The sequence below is a fragment of the Equus caballus genome, chromosome 3 (genome assembly GCF_041296265.1).
Source record: "Equus caballus isolate H_3958 breed thoroughbred chromosome 3, TB-T2T, whole genome shotgun sequence".
Taxonomy (NCBI): domain Eukaryota; kingdom Metazoa; phylum Chordata; class Mammalia; order Perissodactyla; family Equidae; genus Equus; species Equus caballus.
In genome coordinates this window covers 8,649,431-8,676,727 of record NC_091686.1, presented here as the reverse complement: position 1 = coordinate 8,676,727, position 27,297 = coordinate 8,649,431, and the positions used below count along the sequence as shown (strand labels likewise).

Below are 27,297 nucleotides of genomic sequence, written 5' to 3'. Positions count from 1 at the left end.
CACCAATTGCCCATAGGGGCACTGGTGATTTTCAGCACAAAGCAATAATAAAAAATAACTCGGGGCCATCAGGACAAAGGTTAAAACTGTGTATGGCATTCACCTACTTTTGGTTAACACCAAATGACTACTTTCTTTTGTAAATGTCCCTCCTAGTTCTAAAACTCTCCCTGAATTGGTAAACAGGGTTTGAAAAGAACATTTACATTTTTTAAAAAAGTGAAACCCACTCTCACAAGTAGCAGTGTGACAGGACTTCCTGGCTTTTCTCAGTTGCGAAAGGCCTTCCTGCCATCAATCGCCAAGTAGCCTAAGTCTGCACACTCACATTTCAGACCCAGGCTGAAATCTGCAGTTTGTCCCTCCTTTCTCCCCATTACTCCTCATTGTTTAGCTCTGGAGTTGCATAATTTACAGTCAGCCTGTGAAGGGCCGTGTGTTCCAGAGTAGGAAGCTGTCATCCTGAATAGAGCGCTGCTGGGCTGTGTTCACAAACAGAGCGTTTCACGATTCTCTTGTGCAGCCAGCAACAGCAAACCACCTCCTTGCATGCAGGCAGCTCCTGACAATCAGCAAGACTGGGGGAAGGGTGCCAGGAAGGACTCAACCATAAATCCTCTCCAGTCTACTGTATAACAAAGCAGGGTCATAAAACCCCAGCCATACTTTCAAGTCAGGACTGAAACAAGATGCCCAGGGCAACTCCTAATTTGGTTCCCAGAACCCAACAAGTTGTGAACTAATTTTCTCGGTTAAGAGGGAACGGTGTAGGGGGGCAGGGGTGGAAACTGACCTCAGGACTTTGGGTAGGAACTCAACCCAAGAGTTGACAATAAGCAGGCCTGTGTGAGTCCAAGGTTGCTGGTACAGCTTTATTAGAGACGGCCCCAGATCTGCACAGGGCTGGGGCCCTGGGAGACAGCATGGTGGAGGGTAGGAGGCCCAGGGAGCTCTATGAGTGTCTAAACTTGAATGCAGAAGACATAGAGACCGTACATGCACGACAGAGCAACAGGACTCCTCCCACTCTGGAATGTCCTCTCTGTGACGAACCAAGGTGTGACCCTGAAAGAGTTTTTTGAATAACCCCTCTGAATCTCACTTTCTCATTTATAAAACAGGGAAAACCAAGAACCTGCCTCCAGTGAGATTAAGCTGATTGTGCTTATTAAGCATCTTTTTTTTCTCTGCTTTTTCTCCCCAAAGCCCCCTGGTACATAGTTGTGTATTTTAGTTGTGGGTCCTTCTAGTTGTGGTATGTGGGATGCCGCCTCAGCATGGCCTAATGAGCGGTGCCATTCAGTGCCCAGGATCCGAACCAGTGAAACCCTGGGACGCCGAAGTGGAGTGCACGAACTTAACCCCTCAGCCACGGGGCTGGCCCCCTAAGAATCTTAAATAATAGGGGTTCAAAAAATGTTATTTCTTTCTCCCCAACTGGCTTCTCTCAACTCTTCCTGAATATTCTCCTTTGGGAAGTTAAGGAGAAATGAGACCACACTCATTCTTGCTCTGTTACTAGCTAGCTATGGAGACCTGGATTGGCTGTCCCCTTCTCTGGGCCTCACAATCTACAGATTAACCATTAGAATTTATATAAAAATTAAGTAAGGTTGATGAATACAAAATCAATATACAAAAATCAATTGTATTTCTATATACTAGCCACAGACACAAAATGCAATTCAAAAAAAAAGAAGCAATTACAAGACCATTGTAAATATCAAGTATCTAGCTATAAATCTAACAAAAAGTATATAAGACTTCTATAGGAAACATTATAAACATATATTTTTTAAGGAAGATTACGCCTGAGCTAACATCTGCTGACAATCCTCTTCTTTTTGCTGAGGAAGACTGGCCCTGAGCTAACATCAGTGCCCATCTTCCTCTACTTTATATGCAGGACACCTACCACAGCATGGCTTGACAAGCAGTGCCATGTCTGCACCCGGGATCCGAACCTGCGAACCCTGGGCCACCAAAGCGGAACGTGCAAACTTAACTGCTGCACCATGGGACCGGCCCATATAAATATTTTTAAGATAAATTATGATAACCTAAGTAAATGATAAACCATAACGTGCTCATGGATCAGGAAGACAAGATGTAAAGATGCCAAATCTTAAAGATGTCAATTCTACTGAAATAGATTCATAACATAAACTGATTCTAACATTTACATGCAAACACAAAGGGCTGAGCACAGCCAAAAGACTCATGAAGACCACCATGGTGCAGGGGGATTTGTTAAACCAAATATCAAGACATGCTAGAGAGCTACAGTGATAAGATAGTGTGGCACTGACACAGGAACAGAGCCCAGCAGAACGAAACGCAGAGCCAAGAAACAGGTCCCTGCAAATATAAACATGTGCCTTCTGACAGGTGGCTCTACAGAGCAGTGACTGAAAAATGGCCTTTTCAACATGCGGTGCTGGGACAAATGGGTATCCACAAAGGGAAAAAATGAAACTGGACCCCTATCTTACACCACATACAAGAATCAATTACAGGTGAATTAAATAATAAATGCAAAAGGAAAAAAGCTTTAAAGCTTTTTGAAGAGGGTGAAAAAATGAGGACAGTTTTTGGCACCTCAAGATAAAAGAAAGATTTCTTAAACAGGACACAAAAACAGTAACCAAAAAGGGGAAGATGGAAAAATCTGACTACGTTAAAAATAAGAACACCTTTTTATCACAGTACACCATTAACAAAGCGAAAAGACAAACCAGAGAACAGGAGGTAATATTTTTAATGAATAAAACTGGAAAAGGACTAGTATCCAGAAGATATAAAGAACTCCTGCAAATTAATGAGAAAATTACAGCCTAATAAAAAGAGTAACAAAAGTACAAGTGCTTCACAAAAGAGAAAATCCAATGTCCAATAAATATATGAAAAGCTGTTCAACCTCATTAGTAATCTAGAATATGCAAAATAAAACCACAGTGAAAAACAAGTACTTACCTTTCCATTTGGCAAAAATTAAGAAGTCTGACAATACTAAATATTGGCAAGGATTTGGAACAACAGGAATTCTCTCTGCTAGCGGGAGTGTAACAAGGAATAACCATTTTGGAAAACAAAGTGGCATTATTTAACATAGTTGAAGATTCCCAACAATTCTACTTCAAAGAACTCTTCACAAATGCATGTGGCTCAGGATATAGATTTACATAGGGACTGATAGCAGGATCCTTCATAACTGCCCAAAACTCAAAATAACCCAAAAGCACATCAATGAGAGAATCTAGGATAAATAAATTACAGTACAGTCATAGCTGGTACATAACAATGAATACTATATAGCAGTGAAGTGAATAATATATGGCATATTCAGGAGTATATATAAATATTTGTGAATGCTACATAGAAAAATTATAAATATTCATATGACCAATGCTATAGAATACTATACAGCAATGAAAATGAATGAAGTACAGCTACACACAACTTGAATATTACAAACACAATGAAAAAGATATGACAAAACATAACAGCATTATTCCAATTATAGCAAAACCAGGCAAAACTAAACTATATGATGAAGATACACACACAGGGCATACACAGGTGACAAACTCTGTGGAAAAGCAAGGAAACACCATGAAAGTCAAGCTAGTAGTGAATGAGGGAGAGAGCTGTGATCAAGAAGGGGTACTTAGGGACCTTCTTGGGTACTAGCAATGCTCTAGTATTTTACCTAGTGATGGTTACATGAGTGCTTGCTTTTTTAAACGAACACACATTTTGCTTGTATGTTGATTTAAAAAGGACAGTTTCAATGTTGCCTCCTCCGGGAAGTCTTCCCATACCCCAAAGTGAGGTAGGTGTTCCCTCAGCATTTTCCACCTCTCAGCTGGCTGCAATGCTGATTAACTGTAAGGGCATCTCCACCCTTGAGGGCAGAGATGGAGCCTGTCTTAGCTCACCATTATATCCTGTGTCTATACAGTGTTGAGCATGCGGTGAATGCTCAATCAATATTTGCTGAATTTACCAATGACTGCATTCAAGGATCTGAGTTGGTAAAAAAGTAATTGATCCTGGACCAATCAACTGACAACCAGTAAGAATGTACTAAGTGAGGCGATGGAAGGAGACATACCTGGAACAAGAAAAACTAGGATCTAGTTTCATCATGTACTGGCCACAGCACTTTAAATAAATCACTTTTTTCTCTGATAGTAAAAATGACACAAATAGCTACTATTTACTGAATTTCAACTATGTGCTAAGTGCTTTTGGTTGGTTACCTAATTTAATCCTCACAGTGTACCTGCATTGTGTTTATTTTTTTTAATCTCTTTTTAATGATTAGGAAACTGAAGTTCAGAGAGATTAAGTAATTTTCCCCAAATCACACTGATAGCCAACAAACGGCAAAGCCAAGGATCTCCCAAATTTATGCTTCTCTAACATTGCTATACTGACTTCTTTTCACTTCAGTTTCTTCATCTACAAAACGGGGCTTCAGCCTTGTCCGTACAGCCTGACGAGACTTTTGCAAGGCTCAAAGGAGACAACGACTGTAGAAGCAGCTTGTAAACTTTCAAGCACCACTGAAATGTAAGGAAAATACCACATAAGAAGCATCTACCACGGGCCACACAAAAGCAGCAGATGGTTTCTACCCACATCGGGCTTTCAAGCCAGTTGTAAAGGAAAGCTATGTAAACAGGAAAACCAGGAACACACATCAATAAACTGATGTAAGGAAGCCACCGGGAACAGCACATGACACAGCTAGACTGTGAGACCAGCAGTGAGCGGCCGGGCTGCGCGACTGCACGGTGGTCCCATTTCCACGCCTGCTCCCGGCCGGCCATCTTCCACACAGCAGCTGGAGGCACCGGGTAAGGCTTACTGCAATTCCTTCTTTATTATTAAAAAAAAATGTACATTTTATAAATCAGATTTATTGAAGTATAATTTACTTACAGTAAATTCACCCATTTTAGATATAAAGTTTGATGAGTTTTGATAAGCATACACAGTTGTGTAACCACCACTATGGTTAATAGATAGAATATCTCTATCACTTCCAAAAGTTCCTTTGTGCCCCTTTGTAGTCAATCCCTCCCTCCCACCACCCCTAGAAACTACTCATGTGATTTCTGTCCTCATGGTTTTGCTTTTTCCAGAATGCAGAGAGATCTTTTTAATGCAGAAGTCAGGTCACCCCCTGTTTTTTCAACTCTCCATGGCATTCAGAATGAAACCCAAATGCCTCTCTATAGCCACCAGGCCCTGCAAGTCAGCTCTTCCTTGCCTCTTTTATCCCATTTTGTATCACTTTTCCTTTCCTACAGTCCAGTCTCATGGGCCTTCTTTTTGCTCCTTTCTGCCTCAGGGCCTTCGCATCTGTTATCTCCTTTTCCTCAGATCCTTCCTGACCCACTTTCTTATCCCTCATCTTCTCCAACCACTCACCACTGTTTAAGCCCAATTTCCCCCTTTAGAACACATCAGTACATGAAATGACCTTGCTTAGCCATTCACTTGTTTACTGTCCATCTCCGTTCTCTAAAACTGTAAGGGCCTTGAGGGCAGGGAGCTTGTCAGTCTTATTAAGGTCTCTATTCCTAAAAACTTAGAAAATGCCAACACATGGCTGGTCTTCCACTGGAATTCACAGAATGAACAAACACGTGCCAAAGAAGTTAGGAACAGTGAGGCCACGTGGTTGAAACCCTAAGGGAAGGGTTCAAAGAAGAAGCAGGCCTTATATTGCACATGGAGAAAAACAGGTGGGCAGAATGGCCACTGCTCAGAAGCAGGTTATTCCCAGCGCCATCCAAAGTCCCCCACTGACAGGGCCACAGGTGCCAGGGACACAGAGCTGGTGCCTCTCTGCCCTTGCCTCTGGTTCCCTCAGCTTGTTCCTCCCGAGGCTGGGTCCCTCCAGCTCTTCCTCACCCACCCTAACTGGAGCTGCCCCACACAGCCGGCTCAGGCTCACAAGCCTTCTTTCTCCCATCCTCATAATTCAGAGAGAGGGGGACGCCCAGGGTTGTTGCGTCTTTGTGTTCTGGAACCACTTTCCACCCTCCGCCCCGTGGCAGAGCAGCACATGATCCTGGCATGGTAAACCCTGCCGGTGTTACGAGACCACTCCCCACCTCGCGGGGCTCCACGCCCTCAGCGGCGAGTATACGTGGACGCAACACGCACTGGTTTCCACAGTTCCCTGAGCTGATGTCCCAGTTTTCTTTCTCAATTAGCACTAGAGTTCTGAAAGCTTAATTTTGTTATAATTCATTATCTCAGTAGGGGGTGACTAAGGGGGAAGGCGGGCAATTCCTTTGCCACGAGAACATGTGTTTTGTTGGACAGCAAAATTTAAATTATGACCTCAAGAATCCAGCAGAAGCTTATAGCTCATTTGGTCCAGTTTCCTAATTTTTATGTGAAGAGACTAAGTCCTAGAGAAGTTAAGGAACTTTCCTGGGGCCACCAAGATACATAGGGACAGAGCTGGGCCAGAACTCAGGTTTCTTTATTTCCAGTCCAGACTTATCTCCATGGGAAAATTTTTCTTAAGTTTGGCTTCTATCCCTTTCCCTCCACTGAAACTGCTCTTTCAAAGGCCAGTAACAACCTCAGGCACCAATACAGTGGCCTTTTCTCAGTCCCTATCTAGCTGGGCGATGCCACGGAACAGAACCCTGCTCTCCACACAGAACTTTCCGAAGCACATTCCCTCCCTTGGGGGATCCACATGTGGCAGGGTCCTCCTCCTGCTCCTCTGGCCCCTTTTCCCAGTTGGAGCTACCTACGGGTCTACCAAAGGCAGGCTCCCCTGCTCACGTCCACGATGGGGGCTCCTTCCTTGGGGCCCCCTCCTCCGCTCCATCTGCATACTCACTTGAGGGACGCTGTATTCAATCTCATGGCCTTGCCACACAGGACACCTGAGCCCAATTCTCCTTCCAGCCCTGACCTTTCTTCTAAATGCCAGAACGACTTCCTAAGAAAACCACTGAACATTGTGGGCTTAATGCCAAAGTTATGCTGCAAGGACCTGGAATTCGTGTTTGTGGTGTGGCCTGCCATCTTCCCACTGCCACCACTCTCCCTGCTTCTAGGCCTCCTAACTCCATCACCCAGGTTCAAAACTGGGAGGACTTCTCTGATGCCCTCTCTTCTCTCCTCGTTCAACTAGAGAGATACCAGGTCTCATCTAGTCTGCCTCCAAAATCTCTCCCCCATCCAATTCCTCATTGTCTTTCCCAGCCTAGTTCAGATTATGAAAATCTCTCTTCTGCTCTTGAGCCCCTTATCCGGTCTCCCTTCTCCAAGTACTCCCGACGTGGCACCCTCCTACCCTACCAAGGAGGGTAGTGCTCCCTACTACGTATCTCAAGCATATACCCCTTAACAAAAAGACCCGGCAACCCTACAGTCTAGGCCCCTCTTCCTTTCAAAGACCCCTCCTCTTACTCCCACAAGCTCCCAACTCTTCAGTCGCCTAAGACTGCCCACAACTCCCTGAGGGTGCCCTGAATGTTTGAGTTCTGCTTTTATGCTTTAGCTCATACTGCTCCTGTTTTCCTGGAAGCCCTGACCCTTTTCATCTGGATGAGTTTGGTTGTAAAGGAGAGAATTCCAGCTCAAATTAGTTTACGTAAAAGAAGAGACTTATTGGTTCACATAACGGTCAGCTTATGAGCCAGCTTCATCAGATGTCCCTCTGGCTTCCTCTCTCTCCTCTCTTCTCCCCATTCCCTCCCCTATCTCCCAATCTCTCAAAGCCACAGTGTGTCCCATGATAAGCAAGCTTCCTCCTTGCAGAGAGTAATGCAGATGTGGAAAGATGGCCACAGACAGCTCCAGGCTTTCATCATTATAACTCAGTGAGGACCTTGCTGGGATCCCAGATGAACAGCTTCTTTCTCATAGTGCCTATAAAATTCCAGAGAAGCTCTCTGACTGGCCTGGCTAGAGTCACATCCCATCCCCTGGGCCAATCACTGTGGCCAAGAGAACAGGATTTTGTGAATGGGAAAGGCTGCGTCACATGCCCACTTCTGTCTTCAGGCAGCAAGGGCAGTGAGGGGCAGCTCTACCGGAACAGCCTAGAATGAATGAAGCTGGGCAGAGTAAAACAACAAACAACGGATGTCCACTGAACTCTCATTTCTCCACCTAGCTGCCTCCAGCATAATCCCGAGCCCTTGTCCAAACTCAACTCCATCGCTGCCTCTTCTGTGCCCTCAGAGCAATGATTTGTCTCCTCCACTTGATTCAACTCTCTGAGGGCAGGAACTGGATCCACCAGTCATCAGTGTAAGGCCCCACGCAAAAGTGTGACCCCAGAAAATTCTCACTGTCCGCAATGACTATGTGCAAGTATTTGTTTCTGGAGTTATTGCCTGATTCCCCTGGGACTGACGTGCTCACCACTGAATCTCCAAGCACCTAGAACAGTGCCTAACACATAACAGGTGCTAGATAAACAGTGGGTAAATGAATAAATGAGTGCTTTGAATAGAATAAAGGTTACCAGTCTTTAGTGTGCTGGTAAATGAGCACAGCTGCTGTTTAATTCTTCCCACTTCACAGAGAAAAAAATAAATGATAAGGCAGGAACTCCTTCAACTTCTTATTCCCTCCATCCTGCCCCCCAATTTCTCTACCCACTCCCATCCTTACTGCCCTCCTGTCAGTCTCAGGGAAAAAGATACACATTCATGTGGAGATCAAGCCACAGTCCACACTCTGCACCCCCTCTCTGCCCACCCTCTTGGGGCTCTGCTCCTTCTAATACTTCTTTCCCATATCTTCAACATCTCCCTCCATCTGGGCTCTTTCTTTACAGCTTCTCAGTGGATCCAAGTCCTGCCATGCTAGCCAAGGGAACAGTAAAAAGAAAGCTCTCCCAGAGCCCTATTCCCTCTCTCTCTCCCTACCTCTGTCCCCTTCCTTCTATAGCCCAGATTTCTTTTCCAAGAGTCTCCATTCACAGCCTCAACTTCCTCAGTCCCACTTACTCAACTCCCACTACCATTGGCGTTTCTCCTGCAACTCTATTGGAACTGCTCTTGCCAAGGTCACTAGCAACTTTCCAGAGCCAATGGACACCTGCCAGTCTTCACTTATTTGACTACTGCAGTATCCAACTCCACTAACCACTTCCTCACCTTCTTGAAACTCCTTCCTTCCTTGGCTTTCATGATGCTGCTCTATGTAAGTTTCTTTCCTATCTCTCGGCTCACTCCTCAGTTTCCCTCACAGGCTCCTCTTCCTAAGTGATTCTCATCTCCTGGAGCTGGGGTGTGTGAGTGTGGTGGGAGATGTATCCTCGGCCTTCTCTCCCCTTCTCACTCAGATTGGTGAGATTACCAACTTCCACGGCTCTCACTGCCCACAAACACCACAGAATTCCAAATTGACCCTTCTCCCCAGGTGTGTTCTATCTCCTAATCCACATATCCAACTGCCTGCCAGGGATCTCCACTTGGATGATCCACGAGCGTCAATGACATGACCAAAGTCAGTCATCATTTTTCTCTCTGTCTTCCCTCTTGCTCCCGCATTTCTCCATCTCAGAGAACGACACTACGATCCCACCAGTGGCCCAAGCCAGGAACCCTGGACTTATTCTTGTCTACACCCTTTAAAATTTAGTTCCTCCTCAATGCCCTTTCAATTGATCATCAAATAAGTTCAATTATTTCACCGCCCAAATATCTCCTAAATCTGTCTCCTTTTCCCACTCCCACTGCTTTAATTTAGTTCTTAATCTTTTCTACCTGGATCACAGAAATAACATTCCCCATCTAGTCTCCTAACGTCCAGACCTGACTCCCTCCTGGCCTCACAGGTGATCTTCCTAAAGCACAAATGGATCCAGCCACCCATTTCCTTAAAATCCTCTGGCGGCATCTCATTATATTCAGAATAAAATCCAAAGTCCTTAGCATAATAGACAAGGCCCTTCATCTCTTGATACTCCTCTTACATACTGTGCTCTAATCAAACCAAATTATTTTATATTCCCAGTATGTTGCATGTGGTGATATGTCTTAGTGCCTTTGCACATGTTGGGCCCCCTACCTGGCATTCCGTTTTTCCACCTAGCTAACTACTCCTTGTTTTTAAGACTCAGCCCACATGTCATTTTCTCTTGGCTGACCCCTCTGAACTTCCTGCCTAGAGAAGGTGCCCTTGGTTCTCCCATAGCTTTATGGCACTTCCTGCCCTGAAGTGTAAGAGTCTTTTACATGGAGCTCCCTGTAGCCTCAGTTCCTCAAGGGCAGGGACTGAGACCTTCCTCTCTACTTCCATGACACCATGTATATGCCTAGCACACAACAGGCCCTCAGTAAATGAAATGCTTATGGATGGACAATTGGATTGATGGATCGACGAATGGATGGATGATTAAATGGACAGATATCCTACTATCTTGTCTTTCCCAGGTCTTCTCCAAGCCACCTGCTTCCACAAAAGCCAGAGCCTTCAACGGCAGCTTCTCTCTGCTGCCACCTAGAAATGGCCCACACTTCTGAGGCAGGAATGGAAAATGACTTTAGGAGCTGTCCAGATGGTGGTTAGGGAACACTCTGCTGTCAGAATCAACATGATACCTGATGATGACCACCACCTCCACACTTCCAGAAGGAACCTAGCACCAATCGAGCACTTGCTATGCTCTCAGCTACCGACCTCAATCAAGACTGTTGGCATCCCCTTTGCTGGTGGGTCCTGGGTCCTGGTCTGCCAACTCTCAATTGCCTATGCTGGGGGTGGTCTAGTAAGAACTGTGTGGGGTTAGAATGAAAGGACATAAGTTTTGGAATTAGACAAATCATGGTCTGAAACCACTGCTGTCACTTACTAAGCTGTGTGGCCTTGAGCAAGCCTCCTAACTTCTCTGAGCCTCACTTCCTCATCTGTAAGATGGAGTTGATGACTGTATTTCCTCATAGGTTGACGTGAAAAAAACAAAGATAATGGATTGGATTGAAAATGATGAACACAACCCATGACCATCAGAGGCTTTCAATACTATTATTCTGGCTTATGTAGAAATGAGTCTGCATTCCTTGTGCACCTCATTTCTTCCTCTCCGTTCTTCAACTAACATTTATTAAAGCATCTCCTTTGTGCCAGACATTGGGTTCAGTGCTATATTATGAATAAAAGTAAGTCACTATCCCTGCTTTAGGGAGCCCTGGTGGGGAGAGGGCACCCAGACTAACAAGGGAGACAGACACATAAACCTAATTAATTTGCAGCGTGTAATAAGCATTAGTGCTCTGTGACCCTGGAGGCAGGTGACCCAGGGTTGATTTTACAGCATAGAGACGCTGTCCCCTTAAGTAATGATTTTCCATAGAAGATCCATCTGTCAGCTAAGACCTAGGCAGAGAAGCCAGGGTACATCCTTGGCCACGGAGTCCCATCCTTACATATTATCCCCTTTTCCTCTTTTCACCATACTTGGTTGCGAAATCAAGAGAGTAGGGGGACAAATTCAGGGCACTGACTATTAGCCTTGTAGGATTTTATTTTACTTTAATTTTTTGGTGCTATGAAAAGCACAATGTTTTTCCTTTGCTCTGTAAAGAAAATTAGAACTAAAGATGGCTCAGCAGATAAAAGCTGTGGGCGGTAAATACTCCCACTGTTCCCTGCTGCATGTCAGGCTTCTAGGTTTCTCTTTGCATTTACTGCACCTTAGAGCTAGAAACCTGACAGAGGCTTGAGAAATTCTATGGGGAAAGTCCATATCCTCATGAAGAGATGAACAACTGAGGCTCCGAGGGGCTGAACGACCTGCCCGAAGTCAAGTCAGAGAATGAGACACAACTACCACACCCTTCTCCTGATCCTCCCCTTTCACTGGTCCACCAACCTCCCAACTCCCTGGACCTTAGGCACCTGAACCCAGACAAGTTTCTTCACATGTAGCCAACCCTGGTGGAAGCCAGGACTGTCTCCATTTCTAAGCATCCTAGAAGCCACAGACAAACCACTTCTGCCTCTAACATGTCACTGGGTCTTTGCTCCCAGAAACATCCTGTTTCTTACTAACAGGATACTTTCAGATCCTCCTCTTTGGTTTGAGAACCATGTCTGCATGAAAAGTTTGGTTAGAGGTGGTTTTCGCAAAATGCCTCTCAGGACTACGACTTTCCTGGCTGACAAAGCTTTGTGGTTCAAGTTGCTATTCTGCTGTTATCTTGGCCTTAAAAGAGCTTTCATGGGTACCACCTACCCCCACAGGATGGAACCATAATTGACGCTTTATATTTAGAACCTTGTGTCAAAAACTTCAAGACCCTAAAAAGGAAGGTAACTCTCCATTTCATAGACCACTCAGAACAGGAAAGGAGCTTGAGGTACCCAGGGTCTAACTCTTTCAGGAAACAAAGTCCCCAGAGAGGCAGGGGCAGAGCTACTTGTCTTGACTCCTGGTCCAGTGCTCTTTCCCACTCTCTGTAATATCACTCCAGCCTCTAGGGCTGAAGCAGCTGCGCCATCAAAAATGTCACATCAGTTATGACAACACAGTGTGTTATATAACTGGTGCTGCAGAGCAGGCAAGGGGAAGAAGCCACGAGCACGAAACACAGTGCCCCCCTTCTGGCTCTCAGGGCAGCTAAGTCCCACATACTTGAGAAGAGAACTCCATATGGGAAGGGAACACCCACAAATCAATTAGAGGAATAAGAAAAACTATAGCTGACATCTCTATGATGATTTCCATGTTCTAGAAAATGTTAGAAGGGCATTTCCTAAATTACATCATTTAATGCTCACAACAACCCTCTTATGTAGTTATTTTTATTATCAACCCCATCTTACAGGCAAGGAAATGAAGGTGCAAAAGCTAAGTAACTTGTTTAAGGTCACATGTCTAGTTGGTGGTAGAGCCAAGATCTGAAGCCAGGCAGCCTGGTTCTTAATCACCTCTCAATTTTAGAGAAGTGTGCCAAACTGCTTCTCTAAGTAGGAAACTACCTATTTCTTTGAACTCATAACAGGCCACTGCCCTTCCTCTCCATCCCCCCTAAGCTAATGGCTGATTTGTTAGACAGTTTCTTTTCTAACCAGTATAGTGCATGAATGAGAGGCAGAGAATAAAACAAAAATATGAGACAAATTTGAACAAATTCTTAGAATGAAGATCATCTGAGCACCTTCAAGCTTTTTCTGATGATGTACTCAACAAGAAAGTGAGGTGGGAGCCAGCCTGGTGGTGCAGCGGTTAAGTTTGCACGCTCCGCTTCAGCAGCCTGGGGTTCGCTGGTTTGGATCCCAGGTGTGGACCTATGCACCGCTTATCAAGCCACACTGTGACAGGTGTCCCAAATATAAAGTAGAGGAAGATAGGCACAGATGTTAGCTCAGGGCCAACCTTCATCAGCAAAAAGAGGAGGATGGGCAGTGGATGTTAGCTCAGGGCTAATCTTCCTCAAAAAAAAAAAAAAGGGAGGTGTAGCACCCTTCTCATAGCATCTTTTAACTGTTTTAAAATCCATGTAGTATGTATATACACACACACATACACACACACATAATTTTAAAAAATTTTTTCAAGATCAAAAGTTGCTCTTTGCTAGTGTCAAATTTGGGGGTAATGCTTTCCAAAATGTTTTTTCAGTTTGAAGTCATCCCCTCACCAGCTTGTCTACTGTCTTTTAGATCAAGATGTGCTCTCCTGATAAAAGTCTGTCTGGCTTCCTAAGAAATGAGAGACTGAAAACACCCTGAGATACAGGGAGCCAAGTCCCTGCATCCAGAGGGACTGAGCACATGTCAGAAAAATAGGGCCTTATTCTACTCATATGAAATCTCCAGCATTAACAGAGATAGGGTATGTGAGCAGCTGAAAGACATGAGTGATCCTGTCCTATCTTTAGCAAAAGTGGCACGCCAAGAAGCACAATATAATCTGGGGAGTTCCAAGTGCTAAAGAAACAAGACAGTACTCCGACTCTGGCCACAGTACATCTAATCTAGCCCCACACATAGAGGACAGAAGTTTTGGGTTCCTCTTGAGTCATGTCAATCCCACATGAAGTTTCAGTCATTTAACCTAATCAGCAACAAGCCCTTTCAACAAGCAGACAGGTTCTATTTCAAAATCCAACAGGTAACTGAGGTTCATGAATTCCACAGCTGATTCCTGAGATGAGGTGGACTGTTGGCTAGTCTTCTGGCAGGAAGGTCTGCGGGTATTTACAGCTCAGTGAACAGTAAGGAGAGAGAGAGCACCATCCATCAGCAAAGGAGAACTCATCTGCTACTTGATCCGACATTCTGTTCGCACTCATGCTGTCTCCAGAGAGCAAGGTGCATCCATTTGAATAAACATGGAGACAGGAGGAATGGAGCGGGGCAAAGCAGCCAACAAGATGATTGCAGAAATAACAAGTCCACAGAGCTAGAGGAGTAGCTCTCAGTGGAGCCCCGCCTCAACACGGGACCCTTTAGGGATGTGCAGGAAACAGCCTTTTAGATGGCTGCACTTTTACAGAGTAATGGCTGCAAGTTGCCATTCACCTCCACTAATGCCTGCCACTTAGTAGGCGCTGAACAGCAGTGTGGTGAATAAACACGAGCTTGCCCTGAACCTAAGCCAAACAGGAGGCAGCCTAATTACAAAGTCAGGGTCAGCTGGTAGGAGGAAACCACCAGCTTTCAGCAGCAGGTGATGTCTTAAAACTGCCTTCCCTGACGGGGTGGGCTCTGTCCTCAGAATCATATCCCACTGTAAGGGCTGAGATATTTGTATGAGCAATTACGTCTTCACCAGGCAAATCCTTAAATTTGTTTTACAATGGCATTGAGCAGGAACCTCGGGAATGAAGGCACATCCAAAGTGCTCCATTTTACCGTGTCCATTTACGAAAAGCCTACCAGCTAGCAAGCCATGCCTCATTGCCACCTTTGAACTCTCTATCTTCGTAAAAGTCCACTTAATGCTCCAAAGACAGACACCCTGAACACGACAGCACAGAAAACTCAACATCTCAAATGAGGGCAAACTGTGGTGCCCATGGCAACTCCACAGTTCATTTTGCATTTTCATCAGGTAGACGTCCAAGCAGTTGTCACTATTTGCTCAGAACGGGAAGTCACTTAAAGCGATATTCCGCTGATTTCATACTTCATAAAATATAATTCTTTAAGAGATTTCTCTGGAAAGGTTTTGGTAATTAAATAAAATTAACTCTTCCTTTTAAAAATCTTAATTAGTCTAAATGACTAAAAGAGTCCCACTGATGGACTGCAAAAATGATGACGCTGTATCACAGATGAGGTCATAACCTCCTAAGAAGCAAAATTATTTAAAATGCCATACGTAAAAAAAGTCACTGATTAGTCATTGTATGTGTAAAATTATATTTGTGCTGTCTCAATTATCATTGTTTATTTCTCAGTACTGAAATGTTTTGGATTGTCTGACAGAGCTCCCAAACACTAGTCACAATCACATACACAGAGAAACAAAAACCACAGAAAGCTATGTTCAAATGAAATTTTTAATAAAATATTCAGAATCGGGCTTTTAAAATGACGGTCTAATCTGTGGCATCTCTTAAGTGGATGCAAGTTTCCTATTACAACATGTATCAAGCAAAAGAATTTCAAAGGTCAGTCTCCCAGCAATGTTCCTAGGCTGATGGGGGTGTTAACACTTCGTTCTAAGCTGCATCTGCGAGCCAGACCCTTGTCATATAACTTCAGTTACTACGAGCCTATACGGAAGCCTATTTGTTCTTCTAATCATCACACCACAACGTGGATGAGAATGGAGACGGAACGTAATGGCTCTTTGCTCTTATGGAAACGCTGATTAAAAAGGATCTGGAGATGTCTGAATATGGATATTCTTCCTCTCAATCCAACAGGCTGGGCTATTAAACCCCGGTCCCCATTAGGAAATCTGCAAGTTCTCCCAGGGCCTCACCCACAGAGAACTCTCTAGTTTCCTCCGCCCAGGTGAAATAAAACAGCGTCCTAATGAATTCGTATCTACAGCCTGATAGGTTGATCACCAATCGCATGGCACAGGCAAGTCAAAAATTGCTTTCTGTAAATGCCAGCTAGCTTTTGGGGCCTGGCCCCACCCACAGGACAGTTCTCCTGACTCAAGCGACTCTCAGTCGAGTGGCAAATGGTAAAATCATCTCTGCAAGGGAGGGCTCAAAACAATTTGTCACTAGGATACAGTGACACCAATCCCACATTTTGTGGTTAATAAAACAAGTCCTGCATCCAGTTTGGCGCAAGGCCCTGATCTGACTTATTTCAAGCCAAGCTGGAGGGCTCCGGGGAGAAGCTGCCATTCATGGACGCTTCCGGAGGACAGGACGCCAGGGTCCCTCGTGGAGAAGCTGCCCTGGGCCAGGGATCTTTCCGACCCGCCTTTTGAACAAACTAGCCTCCTTCCTAAACAGAGTCGGTGTATTGTTTTTTAAAAAATATTAATAGTTTTACCTACAAAATCTCAGTGTTGCCTGACATTTTTCTGCAAAAAAGCGTCCTGTGGGAGTGAGAAGAGGGCAGGGAAAAGAGAAGAAATGATCGAATATCTGATTCAACCACCTCAAACATCAAACGCTTGATGTTTCCCCCCTACTCAGTGTAACCCAATACAAGTCAGATAAGCCTTTCTTGCGAAGGTCTACATACAGCCTTCATTTAAGATTTCCTGCCCCGTACACTAGCAGGAATTTTCATTCTAAAATGGCACACCTATCTCCTCAGAGGGCGCAGCACGCTTTGAATAAAAAATGCGATGTACTCTTTGGGGGGACTCGGTATATAATTTTAAACTTCCTATTAAATCAACCTAATTTATGGGGCCTGTTCAGGAAAAGCAGGTAGGGAGTTGTTTTGGCAGATGCAAAGTTAATTTGCAGACTCTAGCGTATCCCCTCCTTTCTTTCTCCGCCCCCACCGCCGAGTGTTTCCGAACGCCTTCGGCCCCCCCCCCCCCCCCGAAGCGGCTCGGCTCTCTCCGCCGGGGCCTCGACTTGGCTCCGAACACTGCCGAGTCCCTCCGAGCCCCGCGCCCAGCCTGCGCCGAGACGAGCCGAGTGCCACCGAGCTGAGCCCCACCGACTTTTCCGGCCTCGGCTAGGCGCTGTCCACCACTCGCAACGCCTGAAACCTCACCCAGCTCCGGTGGCTTGGGCTTCTACCCGGCTGAGCCCGCCACTTCAGATTACAGCCTTCCGAAGTTTTGAAACGTTCCCCTTCGGGAGAAAGGGGCGGCGCTGCTTGCATCTACCGACCTGCAAGGGCTCCAGGCAGATGCAACATGCACCTTGTTGCAAAGAGCAATTCCCCAGGCCCCGCCTCCCCATCTATTTGGGTTGCACAAGCTCCAGAGAAGCCCCAGGCCAAATTACCCATGGCTCAAAGGGGTGCGGCGAGCCGAGGGGGCCTCTGCAAAGAAAGCTCCAGGGAGCTCTCAAACAAAAATAAGCACATGTCAAGCAGCCGGATGAAATTGTCTCCGAGTCGCTACTCCCTACCATCATGGCGCCGCCTAGAACCCGCTTGTCATGCCTGTTACACATGCAAGATTTTTTGCATCTTGGTTCTGAAACCGCAAGCATGCTTCGTCTCCCACCCACCTTTCCACGAAAGAGGTTTTTATTTTCCATTGTTTTCCTACGGGATGCAATTACTTCGGCTATTCTGTCAAGTTGAAGAATAATCATTTTTGTTTACTGCACAGGAACCCCTAATTAGGAGCTGTGTGTGCACCAAGGTGTCACAGCAAAGCGACGTGGAACCCTCGCTAAACGGTCTTAACGAACTCCTCCGTCCCGAACTGACAGGCCAACGGAAGCAGCAGGGCCTGGAGGCCCTGCGGGCACGCACCCCTTTCCCGCCGGCCACCCCCTCCCCAAGCAAAGCCGCCTGTGGGCTCTCCAGGACCTGCCGGATGGGGCAAGAAGCGAGCCCGAGAGTGGGAAGGAGGGGCGAGGCTCTTTATTGAGAAAGTGTGGAAGGGAAGGAATATCCCATTTTGTTTTAATTTTCAACCATCACTCAAATCCACCCCCAGTTAATTAGGAGGGGAAACTGATATCTAAGGTAGAAGGGGGCGGTGGCAAGCGGGCCTGAAATCCGCATTGTGGATAGATTACACAGAACACGGCCTATGCAGAGTGTAAATAAATACATTGATAAAGGCCATAGAGTGAAGGAAACTGCCAGTGTCAGGAGAGCGAACGCTGGGAGGGTGGGGGAGGAAGAGGGGGGGCAGCAAGGGGCGGGCATTCAGCCTCACAGCCAGCGTCCCCCTTCCACCTCTGCCTTGGATACAGCTGTGGCAGTCACATCCGCTGGGAAACCCACCTCCTCCCCTCCCACATGCCCCTTCGCCTAACCCTCGTCCTCTTTTGGGGGTGGGGGGGGGGGGAGGTGGCAGAAACCACAGCCTCCAATTCAGCACCAAATCCATGAACAGCAGACACTTGATCCTCCACCCCCAGCCTAGGGCTGGGTCCCCTCCATGTTTTAGCCAAGTTCAAAATCACTGCCCCAGGAGGACAGCAGGGGGAAGTGGGATTACGGATGTGGAGTGGGGGGTGGAGGGAGGAGGAGACAAAAATAGAGATAGAACGAAACAGAGACACAGAGACAGAAATGGAGGCATCAATACACACGAAACACCCCACGAGCAAGAGTAATGATCATAATCATGCCAATAGTGTGATGTTCTGATCAATATGGCGGACACTGTCATTCATACAACTACAGGCTCTCCCCTTCCCTTCCCCCTAAAAAACACCCACCCGGGGAGTTGGGGTGGAGGACCCAGAACCAACGTAGGGCGTGGGGGAGGGGAGTCAAATCCAGGTCTGTGTGTGTGTGTGTGTGTGCACGAATTAAAAACTGGGCCTGGAGAGCAATGTGGAGTGAGCAAGGTAACACAAATGATAAAAAATTATTCTTAATATAAGTACAAATCCCAATGCCACAGGGACTTACTTCATCTGCTTCACAATGGTGCTTTTTCCTGATTCTCCAGCCCCTGTTGGGACAGACAGGGGGGAAAAACTGGTGAGTGTCAGCTTAGGGGAACAGGGGGGGCAAGGGATAAGGCATGCGAGGGGGTGGGCGATCCTGGGCACATGGTGGTGCCAACTCGGGACCAGGTCTTCCTGGGAGCGAGTCGGGCGGGGGAGCTGGCGGAGGGGATGCGGAGGGGCCGGGGTCGGGGGGATGGGGGTGGCAGCCCGGTCCTTACCCAGCAGGAGTAATTTCACGTCTTTGGCGGCGCTGATGCCATCCTCTTTGAGGTTTTTCTCAATCGCCTTGCTCCGCTCGAGGGCGGCTCTCTCCTCTGCGCTCAGAGTACATCCCATGGTGGCCCCTTCCCTGCCACAGCCCGCACGACTCGGCTGGCACGGCTCCCCGGCTCGGCGCGCCCCCCACCCCCCCCAGAGAGCAGAGCCTGGGCTCAAAGGGGAAAAAATCACGATATCCTCCCCTTGGCTGAAAACAAAAATGTCGGGAAACCAGAAACCCCCAAAAAGACAGCCGCTAACAAGATTCCAGCAGCGGAGACTCGCGGTAGCTGGCAGGGCTCTGGGGGTGTCGAGGCGAGGGTGGCCGGGGTCTGGGGATCCGGAGCCGAGGGAGGAGGCGCCCGCGGTCCGAGGAGGCGCGGGCTGCAGGCACTGAGGCTGGTGCACGACCCAAAATAAATAAAATAATAGTCGAGGCAAGAGCCGCAGCCGGAGCCGGCGGAGGGTGGGGTGGGGGGCAGGGTGGGTCCTTCTGCCGCTGATGCCGGAGGAGGAGGCGGCGGCGGCGGCGGCGCGGGGTGTGCAGGGAGTGAGTTAGGGGGTGCTGCTAGTGCATGTGCATCGCCGGTCCTCAGCCGTCGGTGCGTCCGCGGCGCCTTCGCCGACCCCCGCGCGCTGGGCAGGGCTGGGCAGGGGGCCGGGCCGGGGGCAGGTCTTTAGCGGGAGGCGGCGTCGCTGTCTCCCAGAGCTCGCATCGCTCGGTAGAGCCTACCGGAGAGAGAGGGAGAGCGCGAGGGAGCCGCGGACAGCCGGGAGCTCCAGGGGGAGAGAGAGAGAGGGAGAGAGAGAGAGGCCGGGAGGGAGGGGAGAAAAAAATGAAGGGAGAGCGAGCGCGCGCCACAGCGGGGCGGGGGAGGGGGCGAGTGCGCCAGCGGCTCTGCGCACCCCGCACCGCCAGCCGCCCGCTGACGTCAGCAGGGCCGCGCGCCGGGCCCCCGGGACCGGGAGGGGCGGGAGGCGGAGGAGGCGCGCGCGCCCGGGCCGCGTCAGCCGGCGGCGGCGCGCGCGGCGCGGCCTCCCCTCCTCCAGCGCTCCCCTGGGTGGGCGCGTGCGGGGCCGGGCGGGGGCGGGGCCTGGGGCCGGGCGCGCGCCGGGACGCCCCGCCCCTCCCCGCCCTGCCCCGCCCCGCCCCGCCCCGCCCCGCCCCGCCCCTCCCCGCGCGCCGGCTGCGCGGGCCTCGTTGTCAATGGGCGCGCGGGGCTGGTAGTCCGCGCGGCGGTCAGGTGGGTGTCCGGGCTCGCGGCCCGCGCCGCCTCGCTCGCTCTCTGGCCTCCTCTCCATCTTGGCCCCAGCAGCTTGCCTTGCTGGTTGCTCTCCTGCTGCTGGGGCCGTAGCAGCCGAGGCCGAGTGACCTCAGCCAACGCGAGGAGAACGTGGGTCTGAGTAAACCTGCGTTCCGGATAATTCGCCTATGGGGCATGGGGGCGGATTCGGATTTTTCGCTTCCTGCGTCCCGCAGACATTTATTGAGCACCTAGTATGTGAGAGAGGAGGCTGTGGGGAGAGGAACACATTGGGATGAGACAAAGCCAGGGCCTGTTCTCCCGGAGCCTCCCCTGCCTCCCTTTGCCATCGCGGACCCTGCTCCGGCATTCCCGGCCATAGGTATCCGCGCAGGAGACACTTCCACCTTGGGAAGCTTTCGAGGGGAGGGACAGGTTTTCCTGCGAGGGAGCTTCCAGCAAATGCTTACTCCCTCAACACGAAGTTTAAACGCTTTTGCTCGTTTTGGACGATTTAGCTTGGTTGAGGTCTTTGCACTGAATTCTCTTGTCCTGCCCCTTCCCGAACACAAATACCTAAAATGAATTTTGAATAGATTTTTTGGTGAGAGAAGACATTTTCTCCCTTTCTTCATCTTTTAAATCTCTTTTTCCCCATCTCTTTTTAAAATAAATACCCAGAAACCCAGGTCAGTTACTCAGCGTACAGCTAATCAAATACTGAGGAAACAAGTGCACATTTGCCAAAGATCGGGCATGTTCTGGGTGGTCTCTGAGATTTTGAAGAAACTGGTTCTCCTGCACAAAATGATTTTACAATCAGTTCCACCAGACAGCCCCAGGGGCCCTTCTAGAGAAAGCGGTCAATAGGAAAGGTTGTGTAGGGATAAGAGAAGCAAGTGGCCAGTGGAAAAGGTTTTTTCTAACAGCTAGGCATTTCTGTGGCTCTGAAAGCAAACTTGTTTGTTTCAACAATAGAAAAAACCACCCTTGCTTTGGAAATGTTGCCCAGCCTAAAAATACATTTGCAAAGCTGGGGGGCAGGGGGGAAGTGCAGTTAAAGGCCCACCCAGAAGAAAACATTTTTTCTCCTGAATCTTTTAATTTATTTCCCAGCATGGGTTTGCCTCATTCTACAAATAGCTGTCGGTGTCAAAGTTGTACGTAGTATAATTTGTACGTTTAAATTTGAATCACATTTACATATTCTAGGAAACCCACAAAGCACTCTTATAAAGAACTGTTTTATAAAGTAAATAATTTACACCCCCCCAGTCTCCTTTTATGTGTCTGCGTTGGGGAGGGGGTGGCTTAGGGGATAAATCTGGTTTGCTTAAAATCAGAGTATCATTAAAAGTCAGCTTTCCAGATCCAAAACAGAGCTTAGGTACCCAACATTCTACAGAATTTGCTGTTCCTTCTAAAGATTGCCAGGATGATCATGCAGATCTATCAAATAAAAGGAAAAAAAATTCAGCAAGCTTACCCAGATTCTGCTATCCCTACAAGGTTGCATCTGAAAGATTGAAGAGGTAAGAATACAACCATTTCATTGCAGATGGTGGGTCATAGTTTACATTTCAATACTCTTTCATATCAAGTAATTTTTAATTTAAGATCTTAGGCTCTTGGGGCATTGGGGCTTGTGTGATTGAATCAAACTATCCTTGATTTTAGGTGTATTTATTCCTTCTTGGTATCATACCTGGTATGGTGGAGAACCAAACCTGTCTTGTCTATTTTTCTTTCCTCACTCAGTACTTATTAAGCACCTACCTACCATGTACAGGGTAATGTTCTAGGTACTGTAGATGTTGTACTTCAGGTTTGTCTACCCTGTTTTCTTTTTCTGAGTCACTTTGCATCTTTATGGTTGGGCTTCACAAAAGACTGATAATAATCCACTTCGTCTGTGTAATGCTTTATAGCTAAGACAGCACTTTTTCAAAACTTATCTCATGTGATCCTCCCACAGATCCTAAGCCTCAGTGAGGCACCGTGGTGTGGGGAGAGTCATGGCCGAGTGGGAAGAGCCTGGACCATGAATGCAGACCAACCTGCGTACCCATCTTACAGCTAAGAAAACTGAGCCTTTGAGGGGTTGACTAACTTGTTCAAGGTCACAAAGTCATTAAGTAGTAAGCCAGTGCTCCTTTTACAGGTTTGCAGACTATTTGAGAAATAGCGTGTTATATAAATATATGAAGCAGGCTTCCTAGACTCAGAAAGCTTACAAACTCAGAACACACTCATATTCTGGTCCCCCTCAAAGGAAGTGAAGATGAGAACATCCCAGTTCTCTGAGTTATTAGTGATTAGATAATACCACAAGTGTTTATTTTGTCCACAATTAATTCCTGTGGGAATAGGGAAATTACAGTCCTGACATCAGGATTGGGGGACAGACACTTAGATCGAGGACAGATTCCATTTAGCTTCATTTCATATGATCCGCAGAATTATATTTCTCTGATTATTGCTGTTGGCCAGAGAATAACGCTCATTTACCCCACCCTCAGTCAGCTGTCCCCCTTGCCACACACACTGTTCAGCATATTTTTAATTTTAAAAGTAGGTAACTAGAATGTTTTATATTCTCTCTAAAAGGAACAACAGCAAAGCCGACATTAAGTTGTTTTTTACTACGTATGGCTCCTAATTCTGGAGGACAGTAATTTGTGACATAAGCAAGATTCCCTGACTGTGACTGACAGAATGTGGGCTCTCAATAGATGAACTGGATTTCCCTGTTTGTTACTTTTTGTGGTTACTTTAATTAAATATGCATGTATTGACAATCTACTATGTATAATATATTGATTTAGACTCAAAAAGAGGTTCAGATATAAGAGCTGAGAATCTTGAAACCCCTGGAATGCTTTCTCAAAACCATTCACATCAGAATCAACTGGGTGCTTGTTAAAAACTCAGTTACCCGTGTTACTTCTACCCAGTTGGAATCTTCTGCAATCTGCATTGATAATCACTCCCAGGTGATTTTTGTGTATACAAGGTGCTAGGTCTTATACAGACTCTCTATATGCCAATTAATTCTGCTGGGAACTTACTTTCTTAAAGTCCAAATATCTCACATATCTCTGAATTCAACTTTTCTTTATGATTACTAGTTTTTTGTATTTCTGTCAAAGGAAAAATTATGAAATTTGAAATTATGAAAATTACTGTTCCTCATGAACACTACTGTCACGGGAAGAAAATAGGCTGAAATGAGCTAAATGAAACCAAACTAAATGTTAGGTGAATTAGGCATTTTAGGGAGAATGGTGGATCACTATTTTAGGTTTCTGCACTAAGGATTTCTATTATAAAATGTGTAGCTCACAATCAAACTTAGTGGTGAATATAATTTAGAAGCATGTCTGGGTACAGCTGAGAGATGACTTAGTGTTCTCTGACAGAAGGTGCTGATCCAATTTTTTTATGTCCCTGGATGATGGGCCCCCTATTTAGCTCTGGGATGCTTTTTAAAATGCAGGTTCTTGGGCCCCATCCCTAGAATTTCTGATCCGTAATCTGAGATGGAGACTGGAAATGTTCCTTTTTACAATTATGCTTTCTCCCCCAAATGATGCGGATGCACTTCAGGAAACACATTGCTGGGCTGTAAACTCCTTTGAGGTGAGGGAGTCATCTTACCACTTTGTATATATCTCAAAACGTCAAGTGGGGCCCATTGCCCGCAGGTCATCAATTTTAATACTTATTCACTAAATTCACCTGTCTATAGGCAAGGGCTAAATCAGGTCATATATCAAAGTTCTTCTCAGCTCTGGGCCTTTTTGATTTTCCTGATAGAAATTTTGTAACTCGATGATTCTAGAAGATTTTTAAGATTGCGTGAATTCAAAGAGGTAATAGCTTGTTTTCAAGTCAGGTTCTGAAAAATGAAATGATACAATTTTAAACAAACAAATGGGAGATTTATTGGCATTTAGGAGCTTGTGAGAAGAGTGTGTGCCAAATGTTTGTGAAGTTCCCATCAGAAAATTCTGTGCTAAAATTTGTCTCATTGTTATTCTGTAGAAATCATGAAAAAAAAAAAAGTTTCTTTACTTATCATTGTTAGGAATAGAAGATGCCATAGGAAGAAATAAATTTTTGTGTACTTTTAAATGAAGGGACTTGCATGAAGGAGCAGATTAAGGCTTGTAGGTAATTGAATTGAGCTCGTAAGTTATTGAAGTCCATTATGTGGTCACTGTTGAGAACATTATTTGTTGAGTGTACTGTGATGGTTCAAGAACCCCAAAGAGGGTGTGCTTTGTGATTTTTCTCAATTTAGGACAGCGAGAGAATCCCACAGGGATGCATTTGGCTTGAATCGAGTGGAAAATTGGAGGGAGCTAGGGCTGGTGCTTTCATGTTGATAAGGCTGACCAAGAGCTGAAATTGAAGTTGGAAGCCTGGTTTAATATTAAGGCATTACCTAACAACCATGTTGGAATTTTGTTGGAAAATCTTTCAGCAGAAACTAACGTTCTTCTTTGTCGATGGGAATAATAGTACTTTTCAACCTACCTGGGCTGGAGTTGACAGATACGATTAGCAGGTACATGTTTGTAAAGTATGTATTTACTACTTATTAAGGTCCTCCAGAAGACAGCAGATTTCCTGACACAAAGATTTCTTGCATTATTTATCATATTTTCTATCTCTTCAGAGCCTTTCACACATGAAGCTCAAACACATTTTAGACATTATCTCATTAGTCTTCTGTAAGCTTAAAGGCCCAAAGTCTTATTACCGCATTGTTCGTTACAGATAGAAATGTTTTCGTTTGTTCTTGACAGTTGTATTTATGAAAACAAAAAGTAGGTGAATTTTATCTGGATACAACCAGTTTGAATTGACTGTAACAAGTGTGACTGGGGGGAGGGGGAGCCTATCAATTAATTCAAACTTATTACAAGTAGGTTGGGAATTTTTGGCCAGACTAGACTGATTTAATTTTGTGACCTGTCTCCAGTCTCTCAAGTCCATGTGGTTTGGGGTGTTCCCAAAGTTGGCCAAGTCCCAAGAACGTGGCGTTCCAGTGGGTAACATGGTTCTGCAGTTGAGCTGATGTTTGGGTGTGTTGTTTGTTCTCCAAAGGTCCATAAAACCCTGACCTCTGCGGCAGAGAAAAGCATTTTTATGAAATTCCTATGTGTGTGATGGAGCACATCTATAAAATTGAAGAAGAGCAGTTCAGAAAGAGACACATTCTCAGCTAGACACCTATCCCATAGGATTTTTAGCTCGAATCATTCAGAGCTTGAAGTAGAAAGAAACGAACTGAACTAATTTTCCTCTCAAGCTGTCCCTGCACTCTGTCGTTCCCCATGGCCACTGTAGCCTTTGGAGAGGGCTAAGAGAAGAGGAAAGGACAAAGAGGGAGGACTCTGAATGTGTTACACCCAGTATAAGTTCAAAACAGCACTGTTCTTAATGACCAAAGAGAGTGCGTATATAGGTCTCAATAAAAACACTGAATGTGGGCCAGGCCCAGTGGCCTAGTGGTTAAGTTCAGCCTGCTCCACTTTGGTGGCCTGGGGTTTGGTTCCCAGGCGTGGACCTGCACCGCTCTGTTAGTGGCCATGCTGTGCTGGCAGCCCACATGCTAAAAAAGTAGAGGAAGATTGGCATGGATGTTAGCTCAGGATGAATCTTCTTTAGCAAAATAGATAAATAAATAGATAAATAAAAACACTAAATGTAATGGCGTCAGATGACTGAAATTAATGAGGTGGATGCCCAAAGGCAATCTTAGAAAAAAAAATCAGTGATGGGATCCTGGATTGAGAGGTGGGATGAATGGGGCCAGGAAAGAAAGAGGGTAGATTTAGGGATTGGTGATTTGATCATCCTTCCTTTGATTCCACCACCTCTGCTTCTGTTCTAGGAAAGAAGTAACACCAATCATTCTCTCTTTCTTCTCTTTTCCCCTCCCACCTCTGCTCCACTCCTCTACTTGGCTTTATCTCTCCTTAAACATTTTTCCAACAAGACAATAATGATAAGAATTATATTTTCCCTATCAGTGCCTTCATTTATTTAATACATATTTATTGTGTATTTATCATGTGCCAGACTCTGTGCCAAGTGCTGGGAATACACTGTTGTATCTGACACACATGGTCTCCTGCCATCATAGTGCATATATAGTCTCTGATCTTTGAATTATAGCAATCTCTCATACATTATTTGATTTGATCCTTTTAACGACCCTTTGAAATAGACAAGATTTCTCTTTACATTTCATGCATAAGGAAATTAAGCTTAGAGAAGTTCACGTTGTTTACCCAAGATCACACAGTTGGTAAGTTGTATAATGAGAATGGCCACCCTAATTTTCTGAATTCCAAGACAGTGGTCCTTCTGCCTCATCATGCCACTTCCCGAAGACCCAAGGTTCAAAGATTATATCTAAATTGCTCTTTTAAATAGCACCTAGACCAATTATATCATTCCCATTTCAGTGTGTTTACTTTACTCAAAATCCTTCCCCGCCTTTGTCAGATATTATTGATCATCAAAAATGAACTTTATCCAAGCAATTCGTGATCCCCTGAAATTTATTCTAATAAATTATTCCTAGCTCTTAACAGAATAGATTTTTCTTTGTAGTGTAGAATTATCAGCATATCCTCCATGTTTTGCAAGACCCCCTCCCTCATAAAGATAACAACCAGAAATTAGGAGTAGATGATATACAACTATTAAAGGAAGATACTGGAATGCTTTAGTCCCAAGAAGTTTGGACAAATAATACATGAAAA

At 45.9% G+C, this 27,297-nt stretch overlaps 1 protein-coding gene and 1 long non-coding RNA gene across 4 annotated transcripts in view; one reads left to right on the top strand and one right to left on the bottom strand.

Moving 5' to 3' along the window:
• The window catches only part of GNAO1 (G protein subunit alpha o1), a 169,765-nt gene extending 149,458 nt beyond the window's left edge, over positions 1 to 20,307 (bottom strand). The window contains exons 1-2 of one of the 3 annotated variants that reach the window (XM_001492396.6): positions 19,235 to 20,307; positions 18,976 to 19,018 (exon numbers count right to left, since the gene is read on the bottom strand). In XM_001492396.6, the coding sequence (XP_001492446.1) occupies positions 18,976 to 19,018; positions 19,235 to 19,352 (161 nt within the window). In that variant the 5' untranslated portion in view covers positions 19,353 to 20,307. The remainder of the gene's footprint in view (positions 1 to 18,975; positions 19,019 to 19,234) is intronic. The other 2 variants (XM_023637021.2, XM_003364588.5) reach the window with 2 other exon arrangements.
• On the top strand, positions 17,872 to 23,320 carry LOC106782957 (uncharacterized). The gene is made up of 4 exons (XR_002806784.2): positions 17,872 to 19,047; positions 21,945 to 22,050; positions 22,494 to 22,656; positions 23,126 to 23,320. It is a non-coding gene; the product is annotated as an uncharacterized lncRNA (long non-coding RNA).
• Positions 23,321 to 27,297: the final 3,977 nt, after the last annotated feature.